The 27,787-nt window shown below is 34.5% G+C and overlaps 1 protein-coding gene across 1 annotated transcript in view; it reads left to right on the top strand.

The window, feature by feature from the left end:
- Positions 1-16,249: 16,249 nt before the first annotated feature.
- LOC129216092 (elongation of very long chain fatty acids protein 1-like) overlaps positions 16,250-27,787 on the top strand; it is a 28,413-nt gene continuing 16,875 nt past the window's right edge. Inside the window, exons 1-3 of the mRNA XM_054850242.1 lie at positions 16,250-16,390; positions 18,263-18,374; positions 22,910-23,100. Of these exons, the coding sequence (XP_054706217.1) occupies positions 18,287-18,374; positions 22,910-23,100 (279 nt within the window). The 5' untranslated portion in view covers positions 16,250-16,390; positions 18,263-18,286. The remainder of the gene's footprint in view (positions 16,391-18,262; positions 18,375-22,909; positions 23,101-27,787) is intronic.

Genomic DNA, 27,787 nt, shown 5'->3' with positions numbered 1-27,787 from the left:
CGCATCTGTTATTCACAATGCAATGATGCCTGTCGACTATCATGTGTGGAAAATATGGCAATAAATTATTTACGTTATGGATAGTTATTCGCAACAGAACGATATTTGCTGCCATCAGTGAAAAATCTTGCATCTGTTTTTCACAATGCAATGAAACTTGTCGACTATCATCAGTGGAAATCCTGGCAATAAATTGTTTTCGTTATCAATAGTAGTTGCAACAGAATGATATTTGCATATTTGACACCATCAGTGAAAAATCTTTTATCTGTTATTCACAGACGCAATATTGCCTATTAGCTATCATCTGTGAAAACCTGGCAATAAATTATTTTCGTTATCAATAGTACTTTGCAACAGAATATTTGATATTTGCTGCCATCAGTGAAAAATCTTGGATTTAATATTTTCTTGTAGGCAATGGAATGTCTACTACTGCCATCTAAGAAAAGTCTGGAAACGAATTACTTTCGTTATGGCCTGTAATTGGTACAAACGGAATGGTATTTTCTTCCATCAGTGATAAATCTTGTAATGATTAGCTGTTCGCAATCATGTTGATGTCCAAGAAAAATCTGGCGACAAAGTACTTACTATTTCAATTCAATAAAATCTGCTACCAGCAGTCGAAGATATGTCAAAAGACATCTTGCTCATTTTCTCTTTCAGTGGAATTAAATCTTCTGCCCTCATCTGCTTGCCTTCAGTTGAATGAGGTTTGAGACCATCGCAGGAATATCATTGCACATTAAAGAACTTCCTGTTCGCGTAAAAAGTTGGAATTGTTTGAAAACTTTTCTTTTAGTGATGTATGTCTAACTTTACTGAGTTTAATTATGAGTATTTTACGTATTGTATGACGAATGGTATTTATATGAGTTAAGTGTTGAAGTTAAAATGAGTTCGTATTTATTCTATCTTCTTTCAAAATGCAGTACGTAACTAGTCGTTATTTTCAGAGCGTTTCGAAGTGCATTGTATTATGTATATTTAAACAGCTAAAGTTTGAAATATCAATTTAAGAAACGTAATTTATTGTGTACTAAAGTATTTTTACTTCAAATGATCAGTTAATTAAGTTAATTGATATGTAAAACATTTCAGAAATGTTGAGAAATATTCCAAAGTCATATAGCATTCATTAATAAAATGACTGCGAATTCATAATCGAAATTTCTGTACCAGTGGTTCCTGTATTTATGAATACAATAGTTTTACAGTATGCAAATAGTCTTGTCAACATTAAACTAGCTTAGTCAATTATATTTAGTGTGCTAAATATTACAGAACACTGAAAATTTGAAAAAAAAAATAGAATATTACATTTTTGTTGAAAATGTTTGTTCGAGAGAAGACATGAATGCTTCCAATTAAAATTTCCAAGTTTTAGTTTAATAATATTTAAACCAAGTCTTTATATTACCCAAAATCATGACTAAACATTCATTTGTTAAGTTTTTCTCAAAGCAGTACGTAAAAAAACTGGGTTGTAGTTACATTTGTGTAGCAATCACCCCTAAGATTTGATGCAAGTGAAAAAATTAATTTCTCATTCATTCACTTCAAAAACATTCTACTTACAAAATATAGTTTTCAGCCTAGTGAAATACATTTTAGACAAAGTATTTCTTTCATTTTTTAAGTTATTATTAATGGAAAATTCTTTGCAATAATAGCTTTGGAAAATAAAGTTAACATCTCATATAATGTCCCTAATATCAAACATACGTATCAAGCCAAAGATTTTCATTGTACCACTTGTACGTTATTTTTGTGAAAATTCTTATTTTCTAATCTAGTACAGGGTTCTTCAAACTATTACCCTCTGACTAAAAGTGGCCTATACGAGCACCTAAAACCTGCCCCGCAGCAGATTTTAGGTGTATAAATCACACAAATCATACTCATTAGGCAAATTTAATTCCAATGTGAGAAATGGCATATATTAAGATAAAAGCAATATCATTCGTTAAAATATTATGTAATTCAGCTCCCGTAATATGCCTTAATCTAATATTAAAATTGTTCATTATAATTTGTTGAGCTTTGTTTCATTAGAAAATAAGGGTAGACTCCGATTAAAATTACTAGATTGGTACTGGAAAAAGTTATTGGGGAGCATTCCTAAGTCAATAACAGACTTGATACGTTTATGCAAAACGTTTGTAATAGGTAATGAATTTACTTTTTCTTGAATAATAACGAATAATGATTAATTCAGAAAATTTCAATGTTTTGAAGTTAGAAGCTATTGAAATAAGACTTTTCGGAATCAAATTTTTGTGATTTTTATTTTTTAATCTTTTAACCCAAACATTAATGAATGTTGGTTCTAGCCATTAGAGATAAAGTTGTTTTACTTAGGTGTTGATTAATCCAAAATCTAGTATACTGACTAGAAAAGAAACACTGAACATTTCATGTAAAATTTAAGTTTAATTAAAAACGTAATTTTTCATATTTCGATTACTTTTATTACAAAAATTTGCCTGTTATTCTGAACTACATTTTGCAAGATGAGTTGTTTCTGTTAGTGGTATTGGTCCTCTAGTTTCAAGAATTTTTCAGAAATGTCCCTTTGAACAAAAAGTTTGGAGATCCCTGATCTAGTACATGCTTTGAGCTCTAAGTTCTAGACGTCCTAGACCTAGAACGAACTAGTCTCTGCAAACCAAGTCAGTGGGGTTTGATGCAAATGAGATACGTTTAGCAAAGTTAACTTGAGATGATATGGAAACTATAAATACCTGTTATCTTATTACCATGTTCCAGTGTTCTTCATTTGGCTTGTTTTCGCTTTCTTTTCTGAAAAAATTGGAGCTTAAATATAATTTCTACAAAGTAAAGAATTTTCCGAGAACAAATTTTTTTTTTTTTTTTTGCTCTTGATTTTTAAATTATACACAACGTTATTCAATCCTGTATTAGTAACTGTGATTATTTCAAGCTTTATATTAATTAATAAGGAAAAGAATAACTATTGCTAAGAAATTCTTTCACTGATTTTGCATCAATTTCTCATTTGCTCTAATTTCTCAGAGTTTTCTAGCATCCTAAAGATTTTTGTGCAAAATAAACATAAAAATTCTATCGCGACGTGCTTCCTTATTAGGAAGGGGGGGAGGGTGTTATGAACAAAATTAAGAACATTTTACCTTCTATAATTTGGGATTTTTTTTTTTTAACTGAAAGAGTCTCGATAAGCTAGTCCACTACTTAGCTTTTTGACCTGTGATATAATTATGCATTGTGAACCTATTTGTACTTTCAAATAATGTAACTCGATTTGCGTGTTTGACTGTCTACTACATATTCGATATAAATCAAAGAAAGTGCCGATGTACTTGGTCTATAATTGTATTTCGAACGTGTAAGTCGACGTTTAAGGATTTGTACAAAAAACTTTTGTAATATATTTTTATATGATGTGAAATAAAATGATTTTTAAGAAAAATGAAAGTTTTGTCGATATTGTTTTCTCATCCTCAACTAAAATATTAATAACAATGTTTGTAAAATAAATTTGTAAAATTTATTTTACAAACATTGAACATATTAGAAGGAACAAAAACGCCATAAAGTTACAAGTAACCGGCTATAGGTATAATGGCAAGAATGCTCTGTTTTATAACATCCTGAGACTGCAGAGTTTTCCCCCTTTTTTCGCTCATCAATCTGGAATAGCCATAAACAAAACTGAAGGCTATAAAATTTCAAAAAGAAACTGAGTAAGTCTTCACACTCATAGTTAAAATTTTTTTAGGACACCAGCGAGAGGCCAGAAACACGATGTGGCTACATATCGTAGAGTGAAGATGAAATTTTTTTTTTTTTTCCGAAAGCGAAAAGGAAGACGTTAAATACTTTTAATTAGAAAAACGTCATCTAAAGCGGAGTTTGTTTTCCAACCCTGCATCAGGTGAACATGTCCGTATAGTATACTGTGAAAAATACAGCCTGCAATATTAATTGCTTAATGATTGGTTTGAAAGTTGTTGCTATCTACCGTGGACTAGGAGGTTAACAAATTATTGTTGTATTGACCAAAAAAAGGGCTTTGTTTTAGGTAAATTAAGTGCTTCTCTTATTCAACAAGAAAATGCGATTCTTCCTCTCTTACATACACAACTTGCTCGGATGTAAAATTTCATCAAAGGCATAGGACAGAAATAGAGAAATTTTCTATTTTAAAAGTGCTTTTTTTTTCAAATTTAGTGATACTAAATCAAAAGAAGACAGATTTTCGGTCCACAAATAAGAAATCTTATGCTACCGTGGCAGGCAAACGGCCGCATCTGCAGAAATGAATTTTTCAGATATTCGAAGAAACGAATTTTGGATTCAGTACTAACAATAGGAAAATGTTAGAAATTGACGGTTTTTTTTTCGTGCTTTTTTTAAGAGGAAAACAAATGAGCAAGCTTGTACAATAAAGCCAACGTACAATAGAGAAAAAAAAAATTGCAGTTACGCCCCTTTACTTGCCCACACCACCGCAGTATGAAGAACAATAAATTCGGGGAAAATTTTACAGAAAAAGAACCAGCGGCTTTGCTTTCTCAATTCTAAGACTTTTAAACCATTATAAAGATGTGAATGCTGAATTTAGTGAAAACTTATTAGAAAAACATGAAACAATGTGGTGCAACACTACTTTAAAAATACGTATGAATTAAAAAAAGCAAAAGTTAATTTTTCATTACTTTTTTATGTAAAGTGTAGTTTACTTTTCTATCCAATACTTAAACCTGCGCTATTTATGTTCCCACTAAATATTTTAAGTATATGGTATCAGTAGCGTCGCTACCGGGGGGGGGGGGCGGAAGGGGCGCTCTGCCCCGGGTGACATCCATCCGGTGGCGGGGGGGGGGACACCAAAAGTGGAATTGCAAGTTTTTGAAAAATGTAAATAGTACTTCAATTCAGAAAATCTCCCTCAATATTTAAAATTTCTTTACTCTATCAAACGCAGTTGCATCACCACGATGAACCACTCCTTCACCCAAGCATAATCAAAGTTCATCTAAAATGCATTTTTAAAACTACTTTTGAAATTTTAAGGGAGAGAAACCTCTTCCTTCCCTCAGCCCATCATCGAGTGATTATAATACTCCGTGACGGGGTTAGACTGCGAAGAATGGTTTACCCCTACAAATAGTATTTTCAGAAAAATCCTGAAAGACGTCAACTTTAGTTTGTTTAGTTTTTTTTTTCTTTCAAATTTTCAATCAACATCAATTTTTGTGATTAAAATTAAAAAAAAAAAGAGTATATTGTTCCCTAATATCATAATTATCCAATATTTAGGGGTAAATTTCACCCCGTTAAAAGTGTTTATTGCCGCTACAAAAATAATAAAAAAATACGTGTTCAACGTGTTCTATCTGTGAGCAAAATTGTATTCAAATTGGTTATGTACACTTGGGTAGGCTTACTTATTAGTCATTGCGAATGATTGTATTCCATTTGTTTCTGCAGTTCGTTCTTTGACTTTCAGTTATATAAAATGAAAATCAATTCATCTATTTTTCATAGATGGCGCCATTACAACTGAGAGTGGATTCGATGCGTGTGTGTACAAGCAATATTATTTTTTTAACGCAAAATATGGCGTGAACAATCCATTATGAAGTGCTAAAACTATTAATTATTCAAAACACAAATCATTTCGCTGCACAGGATGTTATTAATTACATGAATGATTAACGAACCAACAAACTAAGAATGTGCCATATTGAACTCAATATTGACAATATCGCACACCATTAACTGAACTCGCAATCCCCCCCCCCTTCCGGTTTTTTCATTTTCTTTTTGCTTATTATATATTCAGGGGTGCCTCTCCCCCAAAGACCAAAGGCACAACCCACCCCTTCATCGAAATATACCAAATTCTATACCAAATCAGGAGCCCCCTCCTCCCAAAAAAAGATTAATTACCCCTTAAAACGTTCCGCCAAAAATGTTTCAATGGCACAGTTTGCGCCATAACCTTCCCTTGGTGGGCACCCCTGATATAGTTTAAGGCTCGTTACTTAAAATTTTTCCAGCAAAGGATATATACTCGATGTTGTAAATTATACAAAAACATAAAAGTAAAAGCCGAGTGTACTTGGATGTAATTGTAAATACATTAATTTTCCCAAGACATTGAAGAGGGGGGCAGGAATTGATCTATTGAACCCCATAAATAACGGGCGTGCTATGGTCCTCATAGAGTTATCGTTGTATAATAGGAATAAGTTCATCTCTGTTTCATAGATGGCGCCATCACAAAAGTTTAAGAGCAGATGATGGACAGATTGTCGTATTGGAAAAAGGATCGGCACTGATAGCCATTTACAAAACGGTTAATGCAGTCATTATTTTGCAGGAGAGCAAAAAAATGTTTGTTTGGTGCACACAACGGTTCGGACTTGCAATCTAATAATGCTGGAAAGAAATGATAAAGAATATACATTTTTTTTAGAATTACGTTGCCATTTTTCAATAACGGAATAAGACTCTAGATGCAATGCAGTTAAACTGAAAATTTCAATTTTTGAACTTACTTAGTCTGACTTTAAGGAACAGATTTTAGCTTTTCATAGATAAGCTAACAAGCATGGAATTATTAATAAGGTGACCGGCATGGGCGGAGTTAGACTTTTGCGTCTGAGGGGGGGGGGGGTGAGGGGGAGAAGCCTCATTTGGGGAATCAGGGATCAGGGGAGTAACCCCCCTCCCGATGTTCATAAATATAATGTTAACTAACAAATATTTGTGTGTGTATTTTGCTGCTTTTTTTCCCATAATTCCAGAATTATGGCCCATCCCAGAGTATATGCCTCCCCTTTACCATTTGCCTCCCTCTTTAACCTCCTGGAAAACCTCCCAGATAAGAACCCAGTCAAAAAATAGTGCTAAAATTAAAAGGAGCTCCTCCGACAGTTGGGGAGTGATTGCTAAGATCTTTTCCGATAATCGGCAGTCAGCGCTAAAATTAAAAGATGAAAAGAACAAACACGTGTGTATTTGTGTGTGTGGCAAGTTCGATTAAAACTGTTAAAATTGAAACTGCTGTCGTTGTCCACCTTTATTTTTTCATTTAAGTTATTTTTTTTAGAGGAAATAAGAAATGCTATTACGGAAGCTTGATACGGAAAATTTCTTCGTGTGTTGCTTGGAAGAAAATATAGTAAAGTCAGAGAAAGGGCCGCGGGAAGGAGAAGGGGAGGGCGATGGACGCAGTCCGGGGATTTTTCGAAAATTTATAAAGACCAGTTATAGTCAATCTTAGGTGATGTTTGGAGAAGAGAGTCTGTGAGGGAACTTCACGAAATTTTCAAAATTGACGTCAAAAATCGCAATTTTTGTTAATTTTGCAGGAAAGAGATGTGGAGTTCCGTTGCAAATTTTTCAAAATTGAAGTCAATTTAAAGCTATCCTTGGTGCTTTAGGGAGTCGGGGTCCCTCCAGGTAATTTTCTCCTATTGAAGTTTAAAAAACGCTATTTTAGGAGGGTTTTGATAACAGTTCGGAAAAGGGCAGGGAGTTTCCTCTCAAAATTGTATTCAAAACTCTAGAAACTCTTCCCAGAATTTTTTTTGAAATTAAATAGCTATAAAAAATTTTTAGACGATATTTATGATACGAGCTAAGGAATATGATCCAGGAGTTTTCTCAAAGTAAATTTTCGATACTGAAACCCTAAAAACGCAACTGATGCGGTTACGGGAAGAGATCGGAAGCTCACCTACGGCAATTTTTCGAGATCGAATTTAAGTCTACGTTATGTCAGAGAGAGGGATGTTCTATGCCCTGCAGGTGATTGTTTTCAAAATTGAAGTTCGAGAATTACAGTGGCAAAGCTAGAAAAAAAAATCGGAAGTGGGAATATGGTTAAAATTTGGAGAGGGTATAGTTAATTTTAGTTTTTGTCTATGGTCAAAAAAGGAGAAATTCTGAATTTCGGAGTTGGATACGTCCCGAAATCCCCACCCCCCCGATGAAAACCCACTGCCTCCATAACCATTCTTCGGCGGCTATTTCATCTTTTTTTTTTTTTTTTTAAATAAAAATACTGTCGGAAACCGTTCTCCAGTTTTTCTTTTAAAAATATTTGACAGTTTTGGTTTCCCATTATGAAATTTTGAATTTTCACCCTAATACTTTTATTTCATCTGAAATAGAACTATTTGCGATCCCAGCAAAAAACTTTATTTTCGAAACTATTAAACTATTTTTTTCGACTGAGGTTATTTTTCAGTGATGCCTTTGATCCCCTTTTCAGTTTATTTCACTTAAAATATCGTGCGACCTGAATGTTTAAACAAAGTTTTTCTTTACTTTCAGCTTTTACCTTCAAACATATAGAAAAACTGGAATGAATTTGTATTACAATACTTTATGCATCTCCGTTTCACTCTCTTCATCCGAAATATAGCTCACATTTTTGACATTTATGTCATAAAAACAAAAGTTTAGACGATATTTAATGGCATTGCAGTGGGGGGAGAGGGTGAAGATAGGGGGTGTGAAGTGAATGTTTTAATATTATGTTCAGTGGAAAATCACTATCATTTCGTTTTGCGTCGGCTCAGAGCGATAATATATATATATATATATATATATATATATATATATATATATATATATATATATATATATATATATATATATATATATATATATATATATATATATATATATATATATATATATATATATATATATATATATATATATATATATATATATATATATGGAGAGAGAGATTTTTTCTGGGGTGGGGGGACGTTTTTCGGACCCCAGGGTTTGGATCGAATAACGTGGTTTAGATGACATTGTTTAATTGCCAATGAAAAGCATTCTGAAGCAGATAGTTTGCTTATTCATAACATAATTACACCGTTCATATTTTTTTCATAATGGCCTTTGCTCATTAAGAAAATAGTAAAATTCATCAAGTTTAACTGAACAGAAGTCAATACATTTAAATTAAAATGGAAATAATGCATTAATGCATCAAGGAACCAGCCTTAAAAAGTGAAGATCAATTTAAATCCCTTGCGAAATCCTTATAACCATTGACCCGTCGAAATTATTGTTGGAAATAGCTTCTACACCACAAGGTACATAACCACAAGGTGAACATAACTATACAAGCCATTTTCAAATTCACTACACAATCACTTCATAGTTCTAACAGTTTCAACTAAATACAATTTTCAATTAACTGCTAATTTACAAGATTTTAATATTCAATCAAAAGTTAAATTTTAATTAAGAATAAAAGTTAATTTAAGAAGTTAGAATAAAAGTTCAGAAACTTTCTCTCGCTTTGAAAAGAAAAAACGCAATGCAGGTTTCATTTCAAATTGTTTTTTTTTTTCCTTACCAAACGCTGTTGTGTAGAATTTGTTACAATTCTTCATTCATTGAATTAATTTTTTGATCGAGTCGGAACTCTGGTGATTTTGCATAAGTCAAAAGAAAAAAAATAAATAAAATCCATTGGGAGTACATAATACATACCCCAAAGAACATTAAATATTATGTTTTTAAAAAATTAAAAAGTAAACTTCGAAATAATCATTAGGAGAGAAGTTATGGTTGATTCAGTTTATTATGTTGTTCGTTTTTTCCAAAGAAAACTTTGAATTTATTGTTTAAATGTGTCAAAAATAAATAAATAAATAAATAAATAAATAAAGAAGTAGTAATATTTTAACTATGTTCTTAAATGCATAACTGATTTCAGTCGAAAAATAAATTGCTCTAAAGGTCAAAGAACATAACTATACAAGCCATTTTCAAAATTTGATATACATATTGTAATATTTTGCGGTTTAATAAAAGTTATTTTTGTTTTTATGAGATGAAAAAGAATTTGTTATTAAGATAAAAAATAAAATCTGAAATTTACCAATGTCCAGCGCAGTACTCACTTAATTAAATAATATTAGGCATATTTTGTTTTCAAATGTTGTAAAAAATGCATCAAGTGCACGAGGGGTAAGTGAATGGGGCAGTAGTTCATTTCATCAATTAGTTAAATCATTCATTAATTAAATTACTTGCGTATTCATTTTTCAACAAATTCATTTACATTCATTAATTTATTATTTCACTTATTTATTTCTGCATACATTTATCTTCTTATTCCATCACTACTTTATTCATTTTTTTATCATGTACTAATTAATTTACTTATTCGTTTATTATTTCATTATTTACTCATTCATTTGATAAAAACTACTTTTAATAACCAAACAGAAAATATTTCACGAGAAAAATATTTTATATTTCTCACTTTGCCTTTTGTATGAGGCAAAGTGAAGCTTTTCCATGTTTTTCAAAGGCACAATTTTAGCGCCAAAAGTGAAAATAATCTTTCAAATGCACTCTCATTTTTAAAACAAATCTCCAGTTTGTTCAGTTTGAAAAAGGTAAGTTATCTTAACTACTTCACTTTTGCTCCACATTCCCCCCATAAATGGCAACATTTTCCCCCCTTTGACTCAGAGTTAGTCCCCCCCCCCAAAAAAAAAACATTTCTGGGAACCTCTTTCCTAAAAGCAACATTTTCCATACCGTAGGATATTGATTCTCAACCGGTGGTCGGCGAACCACCAGGAGTTCGTGAAACGAGTATTCTAATGGCGGATTTTTAAAACGGTTACTTTAGCAGTAAGTTACCGCCCCTAAGCCAGGGCTAAGGCCGAACTACAAGCAATATACCAGACTGCCCGGTCACATCCAGAGACTGCAGTTTCGTTCTTCTTAGAACTCTTCAGTCTGGAATAGTGAATAACCGAGCTGGAGGCAGTTGTCATCTCATTGAAGCTGGGAGCGCCAACAAACAGTTTGGTAAAGTAAATTTATCTCACCAGCGAGTATCCGCAGCATGGTGCGGTTCAACTCGTGATTTTAAGGCAAAGCGTGGGAATTTAGCAGTAAGTTACCGCCCCTAAGCCAGGACGAATAAATTTACTCTACCTACCAGTTTGTTGGTGCTTTCAGCTTCAATAAGATGACATCTTCCTCCAGCTCGTTTATTCGCTATTCCAGACTGAAGAGTTCTAATAAAAACGAAACTGCAGACTCTGGACGTGATAATAGGGATGTCTGGTACACTGCTTGTAGTTCTGCCTTAGGGGCGGAAAGTTACTGCTAAATACCCAAGCTGTGTCTGTAATTCGCTAGTCGAACCATAACATGCTACAGATACTCGCTGGTGAGATAAATAAATTGTTCTCGTTGGGCGCTCCCAGCTTCAATGAGATGACAACTGCCTCCAGCTCGGTTATTCACTATTCCAGACTGAAGAGTTCTAAGAAGAACGAAACTGCAGTCTCTGGATGTGACCGGGCAGTCTGGTATATTGCTTGTAGTTCGGCCTTAGCCCTGGCTTAGGGGCGGTAACTTACTGCTAAAGTAAGCGTTTTAAAAATCCGCCATTAGAATACTCGTTTCACGAACTCCTGGTGGTTCGCGGACCACCGGTTGAGAATCAATATCCTACGGTATGGAAAATGTTGCTTTTAGAAAAAAGTTTCCAGGCATGTTTTTTTGGGGGGGAAAAACCTAACTCCGAGTCAAAGGATAGCCGGGATGTCTAGTACAACGCTAACTTCAGTTTTTTTCCGTAGCTTTGGATCAGAAAATATTTCATGAAAACTTGATAAAAATACACAAGCAGTATAAGCAAACGTATGAAATATCTTAAGTTAACTTTCGACGATTATTTTCTGAAACGTTTGAGTCCAAAATAATAGTGGAAGACTATCAAAGTATGAAATATTTTCTTCAGACAAACTGGCAAGGTTCAATTTGTCACAGTATAAACCACGCAGAAAAAAATAAAATGTTATCGAATAAAATGACCCAACATAATTTGCGTTATATCTGAGAAAGGAATTCGTTTTATTTGTACAGGCAAAATACCCTTGTAGTAAGGGAGAACAAAAAATATTTTTGGGAGTCAAAATTCATTTTTTGTGCACTAATTAGTGTTAAGTATAACCTTTTATAAAATTATTTTGCAAAACAAAAAGAGAGAGAGAGAGAGAAAAAAAAAATATTTTCGTTACTTGTTATGAGATTTTGAGCAGCTCAAAAACAAAAAATGTTATCCAAAATTTATTTTTTTTTTGATTATTATTATTTAGTATTACATATATTTTTAAATAGTTACTGACTACAAAGGGATAGCCAATTTCTTTAAAATGTTGGAAAGGGTTCGCAACAAAAAAAAATTTGGTAACCGCTGTAGGGAGAATAGCGGGTGTAGTTCTTTTCACTGCTTTAAAACTGAGCTTGCAAAGAGACCAGTTTTACAGACTTCTGTTATTGGAGACGATTGGAGGGGAATGGCGACCGAATTGCGCATTAAATTTGCAACAAAATTAGTAACTAGTATTTTTGTTTCTAAAACGCAAAATATGATTACCGTTTTTCGTACACAATTTTGGTTCGATGGTAGAAGTGATATTTTTAAGCAATTCTTTACAAATAAAGCAGTTAATACATTGGTAACAAGTAGCCTTTGTAGCTTAGGATAGTGAAATCAAAATCAAAGGGAACTATCATAACGTAGAACATGTCAAATTGACGAAAAAAGTACACATTGCTGATATTTCAACCACCATGTTTGCTCTTCATGCTTTAATTTCACACCTTAACGGAATTTTTATCTTTTTTTCTTTTTCTTATTGATATAGCATGAAGGATTATTTCACATTTTTATGTAATTTTTCATGTTAGTTAATGATCTGCTTTTTCATTTAGTGAATTATTTTATTTTTTAACGGAGTAATTCAATTATTTCGTAGAGTATTTATATTTTGATGGTACTTTTAGAGTTGCTTCATAGCTATTTTTGTCATTACATTTTGTCTAAAAACAAAACATTTCTCTCTCTCTCAAAAATAAATAAATAAATAAATGAAAATAAAATAAATAAATAAATAAATCTTTACTGATAATAAAGCTGAAAGTCTGGATGTCTCGATGTCTATAGTTGGGGCCAACTTAACCTGGTAGCGTTGAAATGCTGAGATTGGGATTTGCGTAGCCTTCACAATACTGCCAGGTTAGCTTTGTACCGACTCTAGATGCATGGATCTCTGAGACGTGTATAGCTCCTAAGAGGCTGTTCGGTCGATTTTCACGAAGTTTGGCACAAAATTAGTTTGTAGCATAAGGGGTGTGCACCTAGAAGCGATTTTTCGAAAATTTGATTTTGTTCTTTTTTTTAATTCCAATTTTAAGACAATTTTTCACATAAATTTGCTAATATGGGGGAGAAATATTTCATTCACATTTTTAAGTTTTAGATCATTCGAACGCTTGGAATTTTCTGCATTAGATGAAGCTCGTGCGAAGTTTTAACGAGCAGAAGGAGAGCTGTAGGAATCGTTTAAAGAAAACCAAGACCCAAGACTTACCTTAAGGAAGCCAAACGATTCTAAATTATTTAGCTCGAGAATAAAATCAAAAATTAAAGATAAATGGAAATTATTTTTTAAATGGAAATTAACTTTTGCATGTTACCATGGTTATGTCTTTCACTTCCTTTGATTGCTTGATTATTTTTTTTTTAAATTTTGTTTTTAACATTTTTAAAAACATACTTATTTTTACGACTCAAATTCTTTTCTCTTCTTAAAAAGGATTTAAATTAAAATATTTATCTGTTAAGAAAAAGTTGCCTGCTTTTATTTTCTCAGTTTTTATGGAATTACTTTTAAGTCGCCCGTCAAGGTATGACGGTAAAAATTGCTTCTACTCTTCTACATTTGAACGAAGCCATTGCCTGTTTGATGATATTTTGATAGTTGAAATTTTAACCCTAACTCCAGTGGATTAAGCCTGAACTCCAGTGGATAGCGTTAATTTTCAACCACTTTGCTTGATTCTAAAATGACTGTCTTTCCAGTAAAACAGTCAAGTGGCTAATGTGCACGCCAACTTCACCTGGATCCTAAATTACGTCAAAAAACTGCATTTAATCCTTTCTATCTTGGATACTCCCTCCCCCCCCACCATAGCTAAAAAAAGGTTTCTGTATTAACTATTTGTGTTAACATAAAGACTGAACAAAAGAGTTGATAGAATTTATGACCGATAAAGAGCGAATTATTGATCAATATGATTGACACTTGACTGGTTCATGTTCATTCGAACGAAAATTTCATCATACCGAACATAAAATTGAAATTGCAGTTTTTGAAATAATTTCACCTCAAAACAATGCAAGTAAAAATCCGTTTACATAAAAGATTAGCAACCAAAATCACATCTAAAATAAAATTTATCATAAAATACAATGGCACTTCGCTGTGAACTAACTGGAGTAAGATGAATTACGTAGGCTCGTCCGTATTTTCAAAGTTTTTTTTTTGGGGGGGGGGAGGGAGGGGGGTGACAGAGGGTATGAATTCAATGCATTTTAAAGGAAAAAAGAAAATGCAAAATTGCATTGTGTTTTGAAAATCCAGAGGGATCAATTGCCCCCTCCCCCCGCTTGATTGATCAAATGACGGGCTTGCATGTAGGTAAATTGAGAAAGGGGGGGAGGTGTCATGCAGATAATCATACAGCTTTTAACAAGAATATTAGTAAACGATGAATAAACTAAAATGGAATTTGTAGCTACGTAATGCAATTTTGAAGCAAAGTCAGCGTTATTTTAAACAAGAAATAAAATTTTGATTTCCTAGAGAAATAAAGCCCAAGGAATTAAATATTTAGTTATAGAAGTAGTAGTAAGAAGTGGTACCAATATTTGAAATAATTAGCCTTAGTAAACTCAAATCACTAACGTTCGATGGTTTGATAAGAAAAAAGATTAATCACCATTTAGTAATGACATGTTGAGTAATAGAACTTTTATTTTAAACGCAACGATAGACTGCATTTACAACATCTGTTCTCGAGAATTCTAAATTAAAATCAATATTACAAGCAATAAAATGACGAAATGAATCTTTTTAACAAAAAAGTTAAGGCACAAAGTTTAAACTTTTCTTTTGAAGAAATAATGTCATAAAGGGAATTTTTACTCAAAACAGAAAAATTGCCGCTGTGTCAATACTTTATTTTAATTGGTATTTGATGAATATTAGAAAATCCATATTAAGTACGCAGTCGACTACTGCGTAGATCAATCAAACAGTATTGAATCTGTTATCAATCTGCCATGGCCGACTATTGAAAATGCATAAGAATTCAGTACCCAATGGTCGGCCACCCCTCTAAAAATAATTGAGTCTAAGGTGGAGTTTTTTTTTTTTAAATTGAAACGTTGTGTTATACAATCCATTAAAACATAATTAAAAGCAAATTTACAGTAGAACGAAAAAAATTAGGGTACTTAACATTTAAAGATGATGTGTCTTTTTAGCAAAAAAAAAAAAAAAAAGCAAAATCGTAAACTAGGATGATGGGCACACCATTTAAAATAAAATGACTCGTTACTACTTAATAAAAAGTACCCCCAACTTCACTGATATTGTATGATAATTGGGGATAGGTAAAGGAATGGGGGAATGCATCATATCCGGTTTTGAGTCATACACATAATATATATAAGCAGTTTTATTTCCTTGTGGCCGACTATTGGAGCACTTAACCTATCTCGAAAACTTATTCCTGTAGATACTGCCGTTTCCCTGCACAAGGCAGTGTCGTGGGGGCAAATCTAAACTGGTAGCACTGTGAAGGCTACACAGATCCTAACCACAGCATTACGACGCTGCCAGGTTAGGTTTCTCTTAAATTTTGACTCTTTAAAGGTCAAGTTAATGCAAAAAAAAAGTAGTGAACGTATTCATTACTCAGACCACATTGGGTACAGCTGCCTTAATTTGCTCGAATATGAATAATAATGCCATTCTCTACCCCTTCGTATATGACCTTAAGCCATCCAAGAAAAGTGGACTGAATCGGGAATTACAAATTTTAAAATCTGTCGAAAAACTAACTAAAACACCTTTTATCAATTGACCTCCACTTTCCTCAACATCAATCAAGAAATGTGAAAAATAATTGAAAATTCTATTTCACATGGAAGTATTTTGCCCTCATAGTTCAAGAAACGAAATCGATTAGTGGATCAGAAATTAAACAAAAATTGATGTTTTGAACGTCACAATACGCCCAAAAGAGTGATAATAAGACCCGTTTTTTCCTCAATTTGCAAAAAAGCAACGCCCGTATCATTCGAGAGATCGTACTTCTCCTGCAGCAGTTCTTTTACCTCTAAATTTACTAATGCATCCATAAATGAGGAAGTCTCCTTCTTTAGGAAGAATATCCCATCCTTTTCGGTGGAATACAATTTTATGAGCTCTTTTCAAAGGTCGCCGGCAAAGAAATAGCACCTGCAAGAACGCTTCATCCCTTGGTGAGTTCATTCCATTTATTTTCGAAATTAAAATTTTAACTTGGAATAACAATGACCAATGCCAGATTTTGATTAAATTTAACTTATGATAGAAAAGTATGACACTTCACGAAGTAGTACACTTTTTCGCACAGTAATCGCTTTTGTTTTTTTCAACAATTAGCATTTTTATTTAAAGGAGAAATGGGGCTCCGTCCCTGCTCTTTTATGCTCACCAACCGCCACAAAGATTGTTTCACAGTCTTATTTGGTTACTACGTCGTCTGCTAAGATGAATCAAGCTAAAATACGTGTTTACGATTTGAAAAAAAAAATTTCGCTCCTACTCCAAGAATAATTAAAATACACGCAACAAAGTTGTTTTTAAAAAATAATAATTAAAAAAAAACACTTCGAAATACACCCTTTTCCCCAGGATTTTAACTAACTAGTATTTATTGGTACGAACGGTTCCCGTAACTAGGCGTCAGATTTCGTAAGTGAAAGAAATATTCTCCCTTTCGGAGCTCATTGAAAAGGGAAAGTTATTGGTGTTACTTTCTCGCAATACCCAGTAGCCGATAAGATATTGAGAGGCCCTAGGCCAAAATTTTTCGGGGCTCCACTGAATCCAAACCTTACGATTTTAGCACTTTGCGGGTTCTTGAAAAGCGCCTAAGAGCCTAGGCCACGGCTTAGTTGGCCTATTGAGTAATCAGGTCCTAGAAATACCGCTATAAAGGTAACACAAAGTAACATGGTGCCCAGAAACTCTTTTGCAAACTGTCCACTAGACAAAAAAAGTGTTATTTCTTTTGAAAAAGTTTTTTTTATTGCACGTGAGCCCTCCCCCCCCCCATGCAAAATTTTAAATTTAAAGGAGTGCCATCCATCATTTCAAAAATTTCCAGGGGAGGGGAACATGAACTCAGTGCATTTTATAAGGAAAAAATCAACAAAATAAATAAGCAAATACATTATATTTACTTCCTAAAAACGAGGAGGGGTGAGATTATCGCACCTGACAGTCCAAATGACCCTTTCCCTTTTATTTTAAGCCGGGTATGATACACTATAATATGTTGGCTTCTCATCAACTGAAGCTTTAACAGTTCCCTTTGTTAAAATAAGGGGGGGGGGTGAAAGCCGGTATTACTGGCGCTGTGCCAATCCAAGAATTTTTCCTCTTTCTACACAAACATAAATGAACTCGTCCAAAGTCAAGCATCAAGCTACCAGAGCAACACTACAACAGTCAGTAGTTTGTTGATTCTCAATAGAAAGGTTACTTGGGGCACACAAAGGTGTGTAAAAAGAGGGATAATATTTTGGTGGTATGATTTCCTTTTTATTTTTCATTCATTTATTATAATTGTTTTAAACGCACCTTCTAGTTTTTCTGAATCACGTTTAATTTACACTATATTAATTCTAAAACTTCGATCTTACGTACAACTTAGGGCGATGTAAAAGCGAATAATTACTTATTTTCATTTTTCTCTACACATTTACGATACTTACAGATGATGGGTTAACTTTTTAGCTAAGACTATGTAAAAGGTTTTTTTTTTTTGTTTTTGTTTTTTGTTTCACTTTCATAAAAAAAGAAACAATTACAATTCTTTCAGAAATTTTAATCTTTACAAAAACCGGTGTCAGTTTTGTCACCGGGCCTCCTCTCCCCATAAAAATTTTTTACTACTTCAATTCAGAGCAGGGTCCCTAGCTCTTGACTAGGCTGACATGGCCTCTCCGTGGCCCTGCTCAGCAAAGCAGGAATAACCGGAATTTCATGAAGCTGATAGAAAAATAAAAGGAAGAAGGAGGGGATTGCATGTATTGAAATGGGATAGCATTAAACTTTTTAAAATTTTAATATTTCATTTTTTTCAGACGTCATCTTCAAGCCTTACAGCTATGGAAGATGCGATGAAAAATGTTGCACCGAAAACAATCTTGCATTCCTTAGCAGATGCTTATTATGAGACTTTAATCGAAAAAACAGGTAAAAACCAGTTTTGCATTTCATTAGTTATAAATATGTGAATCATTAAAATTACTGATGTCATTTATTGCTTCTCCTATACTACACTATGCTGCTAAAATCTGTGTACGTCAGTCTGTCTGTCGGGACATCTGTCTCCCAGCGCATCTGTTATCTGTCCCGAAAAGGGCCCTCTATCAACTGATTTTAAAATAGTCATTTCGCTCGATCTCTTTTAAACTGCTAAAACTTGATACATTAACTTAAATATGTAACATCAAAAGCTGTGGGCCTTTTGTGATGACATCTAGGGATGCACTGATTAATCGGAGTTACCGATTAATAGTCCATATTATTTATAATCGGCAAATTGATACATAATATAAATAATCGGCGGGAAAAATTCTTCAAAATATTTTTTTTTAAGTGTACCTTCAACAAGAAACTGATAAATACATTTATTAACAATAAATAATAGTATTTTCTGCAAACATTTCTATAGAATATAGGATGAAAGTATACAGAGTAAAAGCAAAACAAATAATAACAACTCTCACATCTTATATTCAAATGATACTACTAAGAATAATAAAATTCAAGGGCTTTTAAATTGATTTCAGAAAAATATTTTTCCCATCCTAGACCCCTTTCCCCAATGTTTTCAAATCAACTGCCTAACTGCTCGGTAGCTATTTTTTGATTTTGTTGGTAATGTTATTTCTATTTGTCTTTTAAAGGACAGAAATGTAACAAAAATAAACAAATGTGTTTATGATACCATTGCAACCTTCCCTTAACTATCTCAAACGAAAAAAGGAAAAGCTTCCATATGCTTCTACACTGCTCAAAACAATTAGGGGAGCAAGCAAAAACGTGAAGAAAACCGGGCGAGACGGCCATGTATTGGCATACAATGGATAGTACACGCGTATCAATGCGCAATACAGAAAAAAAGACGTAAAATAATTGGAATTAAGTTTTAATGCTTTGAAAGTATGGAAAAAACGCTAAAAGATGATTTAGGGCAACAATTTGGTTACATGTAAATGATGAAAAAAGACACTGTTTAGACATGATGCATAAGTTTTAATAAGGCGTGTGGGCTCCTCGAACACCTAAGACTGCTGCACACCTGTTTGCCATGGATGCGATGAGGTTATCTATCTGACTTTGGGGAATACTGTTCCACTCCCCAAGAAGTGCAATTTCCAAGTCTCGAACAGTAACAGGCGGCCTTGATCGCGCAGCAATGCGTCGTCCGAGCATGTCCCAAACATGCTCGACTAGATTCAGGTCAGGAGAGCACGCTGGTCATTCCATACGCTGTATTGTTTCAGCTTCAAGCATGTTCTCTACCAGACGAGCTCTATGCGGTCGGGCAATATCATTCTGGAAAACAACGGAATCTCCAATGGCTCCAGAGTAAGGGATGACATGAGGTCGCAGTATCTCGTATGCATACCTTCGGCCAGTCAAAGTGCCATTCCGAATGATATGCAGGTCCGTACGTCCGCCTATGCTGATTCCACCCCATACCATCCAACCAACTCATCTGTATTGTGACTTTTCACGAATGAATGCGAGGTTATTTCGAGTGCCCCTGTCCCTCCATACCAGAAAGCGTCGGATGTCACACTCTAGGCTGATTTGGGACTCATCTGTAAACAACACTTGGCTCCAATCATGTTGCTCCCAATCTCGATGTTCAGCATCCCATCATCTTTGGGCAGCACGGTGGCGTGGGGTCAACGGAATGAGGACCATTGGCCTACGTGCATAGAGCTCTCCCTCATGAAGCCGATTACGTACTGTTTGGCTGGACATCCTTCGTCCTGTTGCCAAGAGTAACTGTCTTTGCAGCTGCGTAGCATTCTCTGTTCTGTTTCGACGGGCTATTAACAGTATATACTGGTTATCAGTTGCTTCAGTGGCATGTGGCCGACCTTGCCCTGGTCGACGTCTAACATTTCCTGTCTCTTGGAATTGATTCCAAAGCCTTGCAACAACACTTCTGGAGACTCAAACAGCGTCCGCGACACTACGTTATGTTTGCGCGGATTCCAGTCTGCCTATAAGATGTCATGTCATGGATTCCGGTAAATCACTCTGTTAAGACATTCTCAAGTAACCTTGTCTCAAGAAAAAATACTGTGCAATCGAATTTCACAGTTACGGCAATAAAACGGACGTTTCTGCAACATCTCGATTTCTGCTCTTATCTCCTTTTTCTGGTTTTTGACGTCATGAACACTGATTGGCATATAAAGTTTTCTTTTTCCGTTTCCTGGTAGGCTTAAAATTATGGATGTTTATATGTACATACATTTTATGTTATTTATTAGTATGCATCTTTGCGTAATTTTGTTAAAACCATGTGCTCCCCTAATTGTTTTGAGCAGTGTATATTTATTTCTTAGCTTTTGATGGCGCTACTTGATTTTTTTGTTTTTCAGTTACTTTGTTCGTCGTAACTTTACATATGATTGCATCATACATTTTACATCTTACTCTTTAAATTATTAATTTTTGATTCAACAAAATATTTATTTTTTAAAAAACATTTAAAACATTTTATTAAATGAAAATATGCACATACTTTATTATTATTAATCTTTTTTACAAACTGATGGTTGAAGTAATGTTTTTTTTAAAATTTAATTTTTCTATTTCGAATAAACATATACATGTTGCTACATATTTCATGTGTCAATAACTTTCTTTTTAGAATAGTGCTTTTAGATAAACTTACAATTTTTCATAAAGAATGAAAGTCTTGGGTTAAATGGCTATTAATAATTTAGAAATAAATTTTAATTAAAAATGCTCTTTAATTAACCTACTGATCACAGGCTGCCCCCTAATATTTTAAAACTTTCATATCTTGTTTTACATTATGTAATTTTATTAATACTTTTCTGAAAAATAGTTGAATTGGATGACATTTTGAAATTATTTTTGGAAAATTAGGAAAATGGAGGAAAATAAATTGACTCTCAAAAATAAACTATTAACTGTTTATAAAGTCGATATATTTTTTTTAAATGTAGAAATTGACAGCATTAAAAATAATCATCATGATCATTAATCGGCAGAGCCAATTAATTGGCCGATTATCAACAGCTGATTAATCGGTAATCGGTCCATTTGCCAATCGGTGCATCCCTAATGACATCCAAGTTCGCGCCAAATCTGGAGAGTTGTTGCCAACTTCATCGACAAATCTGTATTATTATAATCTGAGCTCATTTGTCGATATTTCAAGGGCTATTTTTTCCAGTAACAAGATAGAACTTATTGCATTCAGAATGTCTAGGGAAAGCCTTTCATCTGGTCTTGTTCCTCTGAAGCTTTTAAGTACCGGAGATATTAATTAAAATCAGTGATTGTGCATGTCATCCAGGACTTTTAAAATATAGCAGCCAAATTGACGCCAAATTTGCCGAGACATTATCAAATTGTCACCAAGTCCACCGTCAAATTTGTGAAGATACCACCAAGTAATCGGCCAGCTCGTCATCAAATTTGGCGATTTTTTGCTAAGTCCATGGATGAAAAGGTGGCAGCACAGCAAGCAGGGAGCAAAACACCCAAGTTTAAAAATAGCACCAGTTGGAATTATCAAAAATCATGTAAGGTAACAGTACCGGTTACCATCAATGTTAGAGAAGTCTTGAAAGAAGTACAAAATCGTAAATCAGAACTAAAATATCACTTAGAACTTAGAGCGAAGCATTCATTGATTTGCCATTTCACAGAACCTTAATTGAGGTAGTGAGAAGCAAAGGGATGCAAGTGGCAAAATTAAAAATTTGGAGATAACCAGTACGCATGGTAGGTGAAACTCTCCTCTGTCTTGGGGCAAGAGATGGTACTAGTAGCCCTGGTAGGTGCTGCTGTATAGCATGATTTAGAAAAAAATTTCAATGAAAGCCTACCTAGGATCTGATCTTTAAACGCGTTTTACTCGAAACTTAAAATAGTCCACTTGCATCCCTTTGCTTCTCACTGCCTCAATTGTGAAAAACTACTCCGCGGCATGTGTTTTCATTCAGAAACTTCTAACCGTTCAGCATCATGACTCCCATTTTCTGGGGGTATGTATTGATCGTAAATACTTACCCAATTACTGACTTTTTCATTCATAAACCGCGTGCATTAACTAAAAAAAGGGTTAAGGTTCAAATGTGCAACGGTTGATTCCGATTCATGTTTCATCGGGGACGTAATTCAAGCTGTTTCTTAACGGCAGTCACTTAAAGTGACACAAGACAATCACTTAAACGCAATTTTTCCGGAACTCGTAGTGCTGAGCCATGACTTCAACTAACACACAACACACACACAATCCACAAGATCAGATGAACCAAAATGTGCATGATGCACGTCTGTTTGTCTTGGAAAGGAATATGCGAGGTGTTCCACTGCAATGTAATGTGAGTTCTATTTTCAATAACTTCCAATTCTTAATGTAAATGATACAATAAAAAATTCGCCGTTGAAGTATGAAAAACTTCTTTTTGTTGCACACTGCATTCTAGATTTTCTCCGTATTTCAGATCCAGTTGTGAAGAACTGGCCGTTAGTGAACAGAGATGGTCTCAATTTAATTATCATCTTGAGCTACGTCATCTTCGTCAACTACCTGGGCCCCGGCCTGATGAAATACCGCAGACCAATGGACCTTAGGTGGCTAATGGTGCCTTACAACATTGCCCTGGTTATAGTCAATTTCTACATATTCTACGGAGTAAGGAATTTTTGAACTAGCTCAGTATAATTTTAATATACATATTTATTCTGTGCGAACGTTTGTAGTCCTAAGGCTTTTAAACGGCTGGACCGATTTTGATCAAATTTTTTGTGTGTAATTAAGTTGATCCAAGCATGGTTTAGATTCGCGATGGATCGAATCAAAAACGTTTTTGTGAATTAATTAATTTAAACATTGAATGGTTATATCTCGCAAATGATTAATATTTATTTTAACCTATTGTTGAGCGAGAACTGAAATAAAGATTAAACCCGTTGCCAAAGGACAATAAGAAAGCCAGCTCTCCTTTTGTGTGTGTGTGTGTGTGTGTGTGAGAGAGAGAGAGAGAGAGAGAGAGAGAGAGAGAGAGAGAGAGAGAGAGAGAGAGAGAGAGAGAGAGAGAGAGAGAGAGAGAGTCTCGTGATATATTTTAAAGTAAAGTACTGGAAGAAATCGGGTTTCTTTCACTAGGTTCACGCAAAACGTTTCTTCTGTCGTCGTAATTGAGCCATGTGACCGAATCGGTACTTCAGGTTTTCCTAACCAAATGATCAGAAAGTACCGTAACTAACAACATTTGTTTCTCGGTTCAAATCCATCTGAGTTTTGGCACCAATGGCAAGAATACTTATGTACTGATTAGTTTGATAGTTCTTAAAGGAAAAGATGGTGGAATTTAAAGACGAAACAAATTTCATTTTCGTCCAGATAAATTACAACAGGGTAGTTCTGTATACAATTCACATCACTTCACTCCTCGAGGGACCACAATGCATGTCATTGTTGTGACTTAACCTGCTACGGCACCCTCAAGATCAATGCAGTTGAAGATTTTTATCTTTGGTAGAAAGAACAAATTAGGCAATATATGAAATTTTTGTTCAAAAGATCAGACAGCTAACCGGTCGTAGTTCGTTTCGCTCACTGATCGGCTGGATTACAGGAACGTCGTGGCTTCGTGACTTTGGCCATAAAAAATAGAGTTGCGTGATTATTTGTTTACTACTGTTAATGTAGTTTATTGTATTTTTTGTTTATTTGACGAAATATTTTAAATTGCAAAGATTTGTTTTTGGTTTTTAAAGAGTATTTAGTCATTTTAGTCGAAGAACGTGTTTATTTTACATGGGGGGGGGATGATTCTCGTTTATTCAGGGAACTGTTTTTACCTTTATCATTTTTTTTTAACGATATCCTTTTGATTGTTTTATTCTTTTTCATATGGGGGACGTTGTAGAGGGATTTCCCGTTTGTTCCAGATGGGTAGTTACTTTTTTATACTTAACACCTGAGGATGATTTTTATCCTTTGCGTATGGCTGAAGGAACAAACCATACAATCTACGAAGATCTTTCAAGTACACGAGAAAAAATAGTTCATAAAACAACTGCTCAGTGGGCATTAGATAAATCAAGTTATAATAAATATACGCTTAATGACACCAAGCAGCTTAAAACATTTTCTTTTTACTTATTTTTTTGAACAGAACGGTTCAAACACTTGATAGTTTATAGAGTTTTTTCAACTTTTCAATTTACAAAGTTTGAACAGAACAACGTCTGTCGAGTCCTCTAGTATAGGTTAAAATTCAAATGAGAGAGAGAGAGAGAGAAGTATGCAGTATTTTCCCCATTCTAAAATAAATTAATACTTAACGGCCCCCTTAATACTAAATTCCTTTCACATTTACCTCATAAAGTGATCCTCCGGCGGTACACCCTTCAACGCTACCTGGCGGCAATGCAAGGATGGTATTGCTACGGCGATAGGTCCATCAAATTCTTAATTTGTTAATTTCAAAATTTAATTTTAGAAGTTAACCAATTGTGTTCTCCGTAACTAATTTCTAATAGCTTTGACAGATGACAGTAGCAGGCGTACCGAAATTTACTTATTGGGATCACTTTTGCTTTATGTTAAAAGCGAGAAAGCGACAGGCATCGAGTATTAACGGGACGGAGGTCACTCACATTAAGGAAACTAAAAACATTTCAAATATTAACAAGTTTGTTACGAACCGATACAAAAATCGTTTTACAGAGATTACGTTTCCCAATATCGACTAGTTTAACCTGATTCAATGGATAACTCTCTAAATATCGCCAATAGCGCCGTTTTGAAATCAAGTTCGAAAAATAAATTTTTTTCGTCAAATTTTTCACCATGTTGGCGACTAAAAGCTTGGCGATACATCGCTAATTAATAACATCACTTGAGTTTGCATTGAAATTAACAGATTTTCCCCAAAAAGGTGAAAAAAGACCCCTTTTGGAACATTCGAAAGCAACCAAACGGGGAGGTGCACTAGACCCCGCTAGGAGTCTACATACCAAATTTCAACTGTCTACGGCATACCATTTTTGAGCTATGCGAGATACGTGCATACGCACATACATACGTCACTAGGAAACTCGCGGTAATTTTCTCGGGGATCGTCATAATGGATATTTTAAGCGTCCATATGTACGTGCGGTCGGGCGGAATCAGTGGCGTAATTACGTAGCACAAGACCCAGCAACGTGGGAGGGTCTGGAGTTGGAAGAGGCCCTAAAATTTTTGAGTTTAAGTTCTATTTCTTTTATTAAACTTTACCGTATATGGACTTGTTGGAATGGTTATGTCTGGTTCTAAAGTTACAAAAGTTTACACTGCTTGGCAGCTATGCAGAAAAGGACAGCCAAAGAGGTTTTTAGGTAAGAATCTGTAAGATTATTGTGTGCCCCAGTATAATGCCCTCGACTCTTACACCTCACGTACTTTTTAGATATCACTACTCATTGAGGGTAGGTCAAGCCTAATGGGATCTTGGTCTGTATGAAAAACTAAATGTTTTCCTTAAAAAAAGCTGAAGGAAGTAGGCTCGTCATTTACACGAGAGAGAGAGAGAGAGAGAGGGGGGGGGGTATACGTATATTCAATACATATTATAAGGGGGACAACAGATTACCTATACACTTTTGAACTTCAACTTTGGAAAAGTTCTGGGAGAAACTCCCAAAAGCAAAATCATTAAAAAAAAATGCGTTTTTCGAAAAATACCGAAGCTAAATCCCGAACCTTATCTTTTCCCCGGGGGGAGAATCTTTAGCCCTTTCCCTTACGTTTCCAAAGATGACATAAAAAAATCATGTATTTTTAAACCTTCAATTTCAGAAAATTTTCGTTTAGTCTAAAATTGTGCTTTTGGAACTTTAATATCAAAAAATTCCCGATAGAGTCCTGAACCCCATCTATTCTTCAACATCATTAAAGATTGCCTGTAATTGCATATTCAGGAGTTTCATTTAAAACAAAACTTTCGGGGGAGCCTCTAAACCCCTCTGTTGTTAATATCATCCAAGGTCGTCTGAAATTGCGTTTTTGAAACTTTAGTATGCTACCCGCCTTGTCTAGTGGTCAGAGGAGTCTGACTGCGATGAGGGGGGGGGGGGGGTTCGAATACCGGCTCGGGCATAGATATACATTCTCTCTTCTGTCCTTGTCCTTCCTTTGTGTGAATGTATTGTTATGCTGTGAATGGTTGCCTACAGTATAAACGGGTCCCTGTGGCATGCGTGTACTGTGGAAGTCGGACTTCACTCCAAATTACGGTACAGTTGGAAAAGTGAAGCAGCGCACCCCAAATTGCCAGCCTAGCTGGCACAAGACAAAAAAAAAAAAAAAAAAAACTTTAGTATCGAGAGGCTGCCGGAAAAGTCCCAGAATCCTTCTCTTACTAAACTAAAAATTGCTCATAATCATGTGATTGCTCATAATCACTTCGCTGTCGAAAAATTACGATCAAGGGTCCACGAACCTTTCTTCTTTCTAACATCACAGAAAAACGGTTCCAATTACTTTTTTGAAACTTCGATTTCGAAAATTTTAAAGTGGATTTTCGAACCTTCCTCTAACAGTCTAACCATTCAAATTTTTTATGTGCAATTTACTCCACCAATGGCACCTTTTCCGCACTACCCATCATCGAAATTTAAAAAAAAGTTGTTTTTCGGCCCACCCTATTGCACAGGTGTTTACTTTCAAAGTTGATGAGTTTCTGAATAACAATTTCCCTTCACCTCCTTTTATTTTTCGGATTCCTGGAAAAAGTCTTCGACACACTTCTTTTTGATAAAGAATAAAATCGCGCCATTAGAATGATTTGATTTCTTGGAACTAGAGAACATTATTACATGGGCGGAAAGTAATCAGAAAAAACCAGTAACGCTCTAATGTCATTGTTCTGCTGAAATATCCCGAGACCAGAGTACTATTCTCTCCCCCCCCCCTTTTCTTTTTGATCCGCGACCAGCAAAGATTTGAAATCAATTTCGCCGACCGATGAGTGGAACCCTATAATTAATAAACGGAAACCGGTGGGTTTTATTTTTATCGTGTCTACATACATATTTCACGTCCCCGCCGCTCCAGTAAAAATCAGAAAGAAAAGAAAAACGACACAAAAATATTAATCAATTGTACTTTCTTCTTTGTATTTACAAGAAACATTCAGCATCGTGCGGTATGGGACACAAAAGAAACTCTACCTAGCAATTTCACGTCTTGAAACAAAAAGAAAATACAATACAAAAACTAGAGCTACTCTTATCTTTACCTGCAGTTTTTGATAGAGCTTTTGCGTATTACATTCAAGGCAAATGCCCTTTTTTTTTTCTGCGCATGAGCTTGCACTTGATCTTGCTTT

This window comes from Uloborus diversus, chromosome 2 (genome assembly GCF_026930045.1).
Source record: "Uloborus diversus isolate 005 chromosome 2, Udiv.v.3.1, whole genome shotgun sequence".
Lineage (NCBI taxonomy): Eukaryota > Metazoa > Arthropoda > Arachnida > Araneae > Uloboridae > Uloborus > Uloborus diversus.
This window is presented reverse-complemented; position numbering and strand designations above follow the sequence as displayed.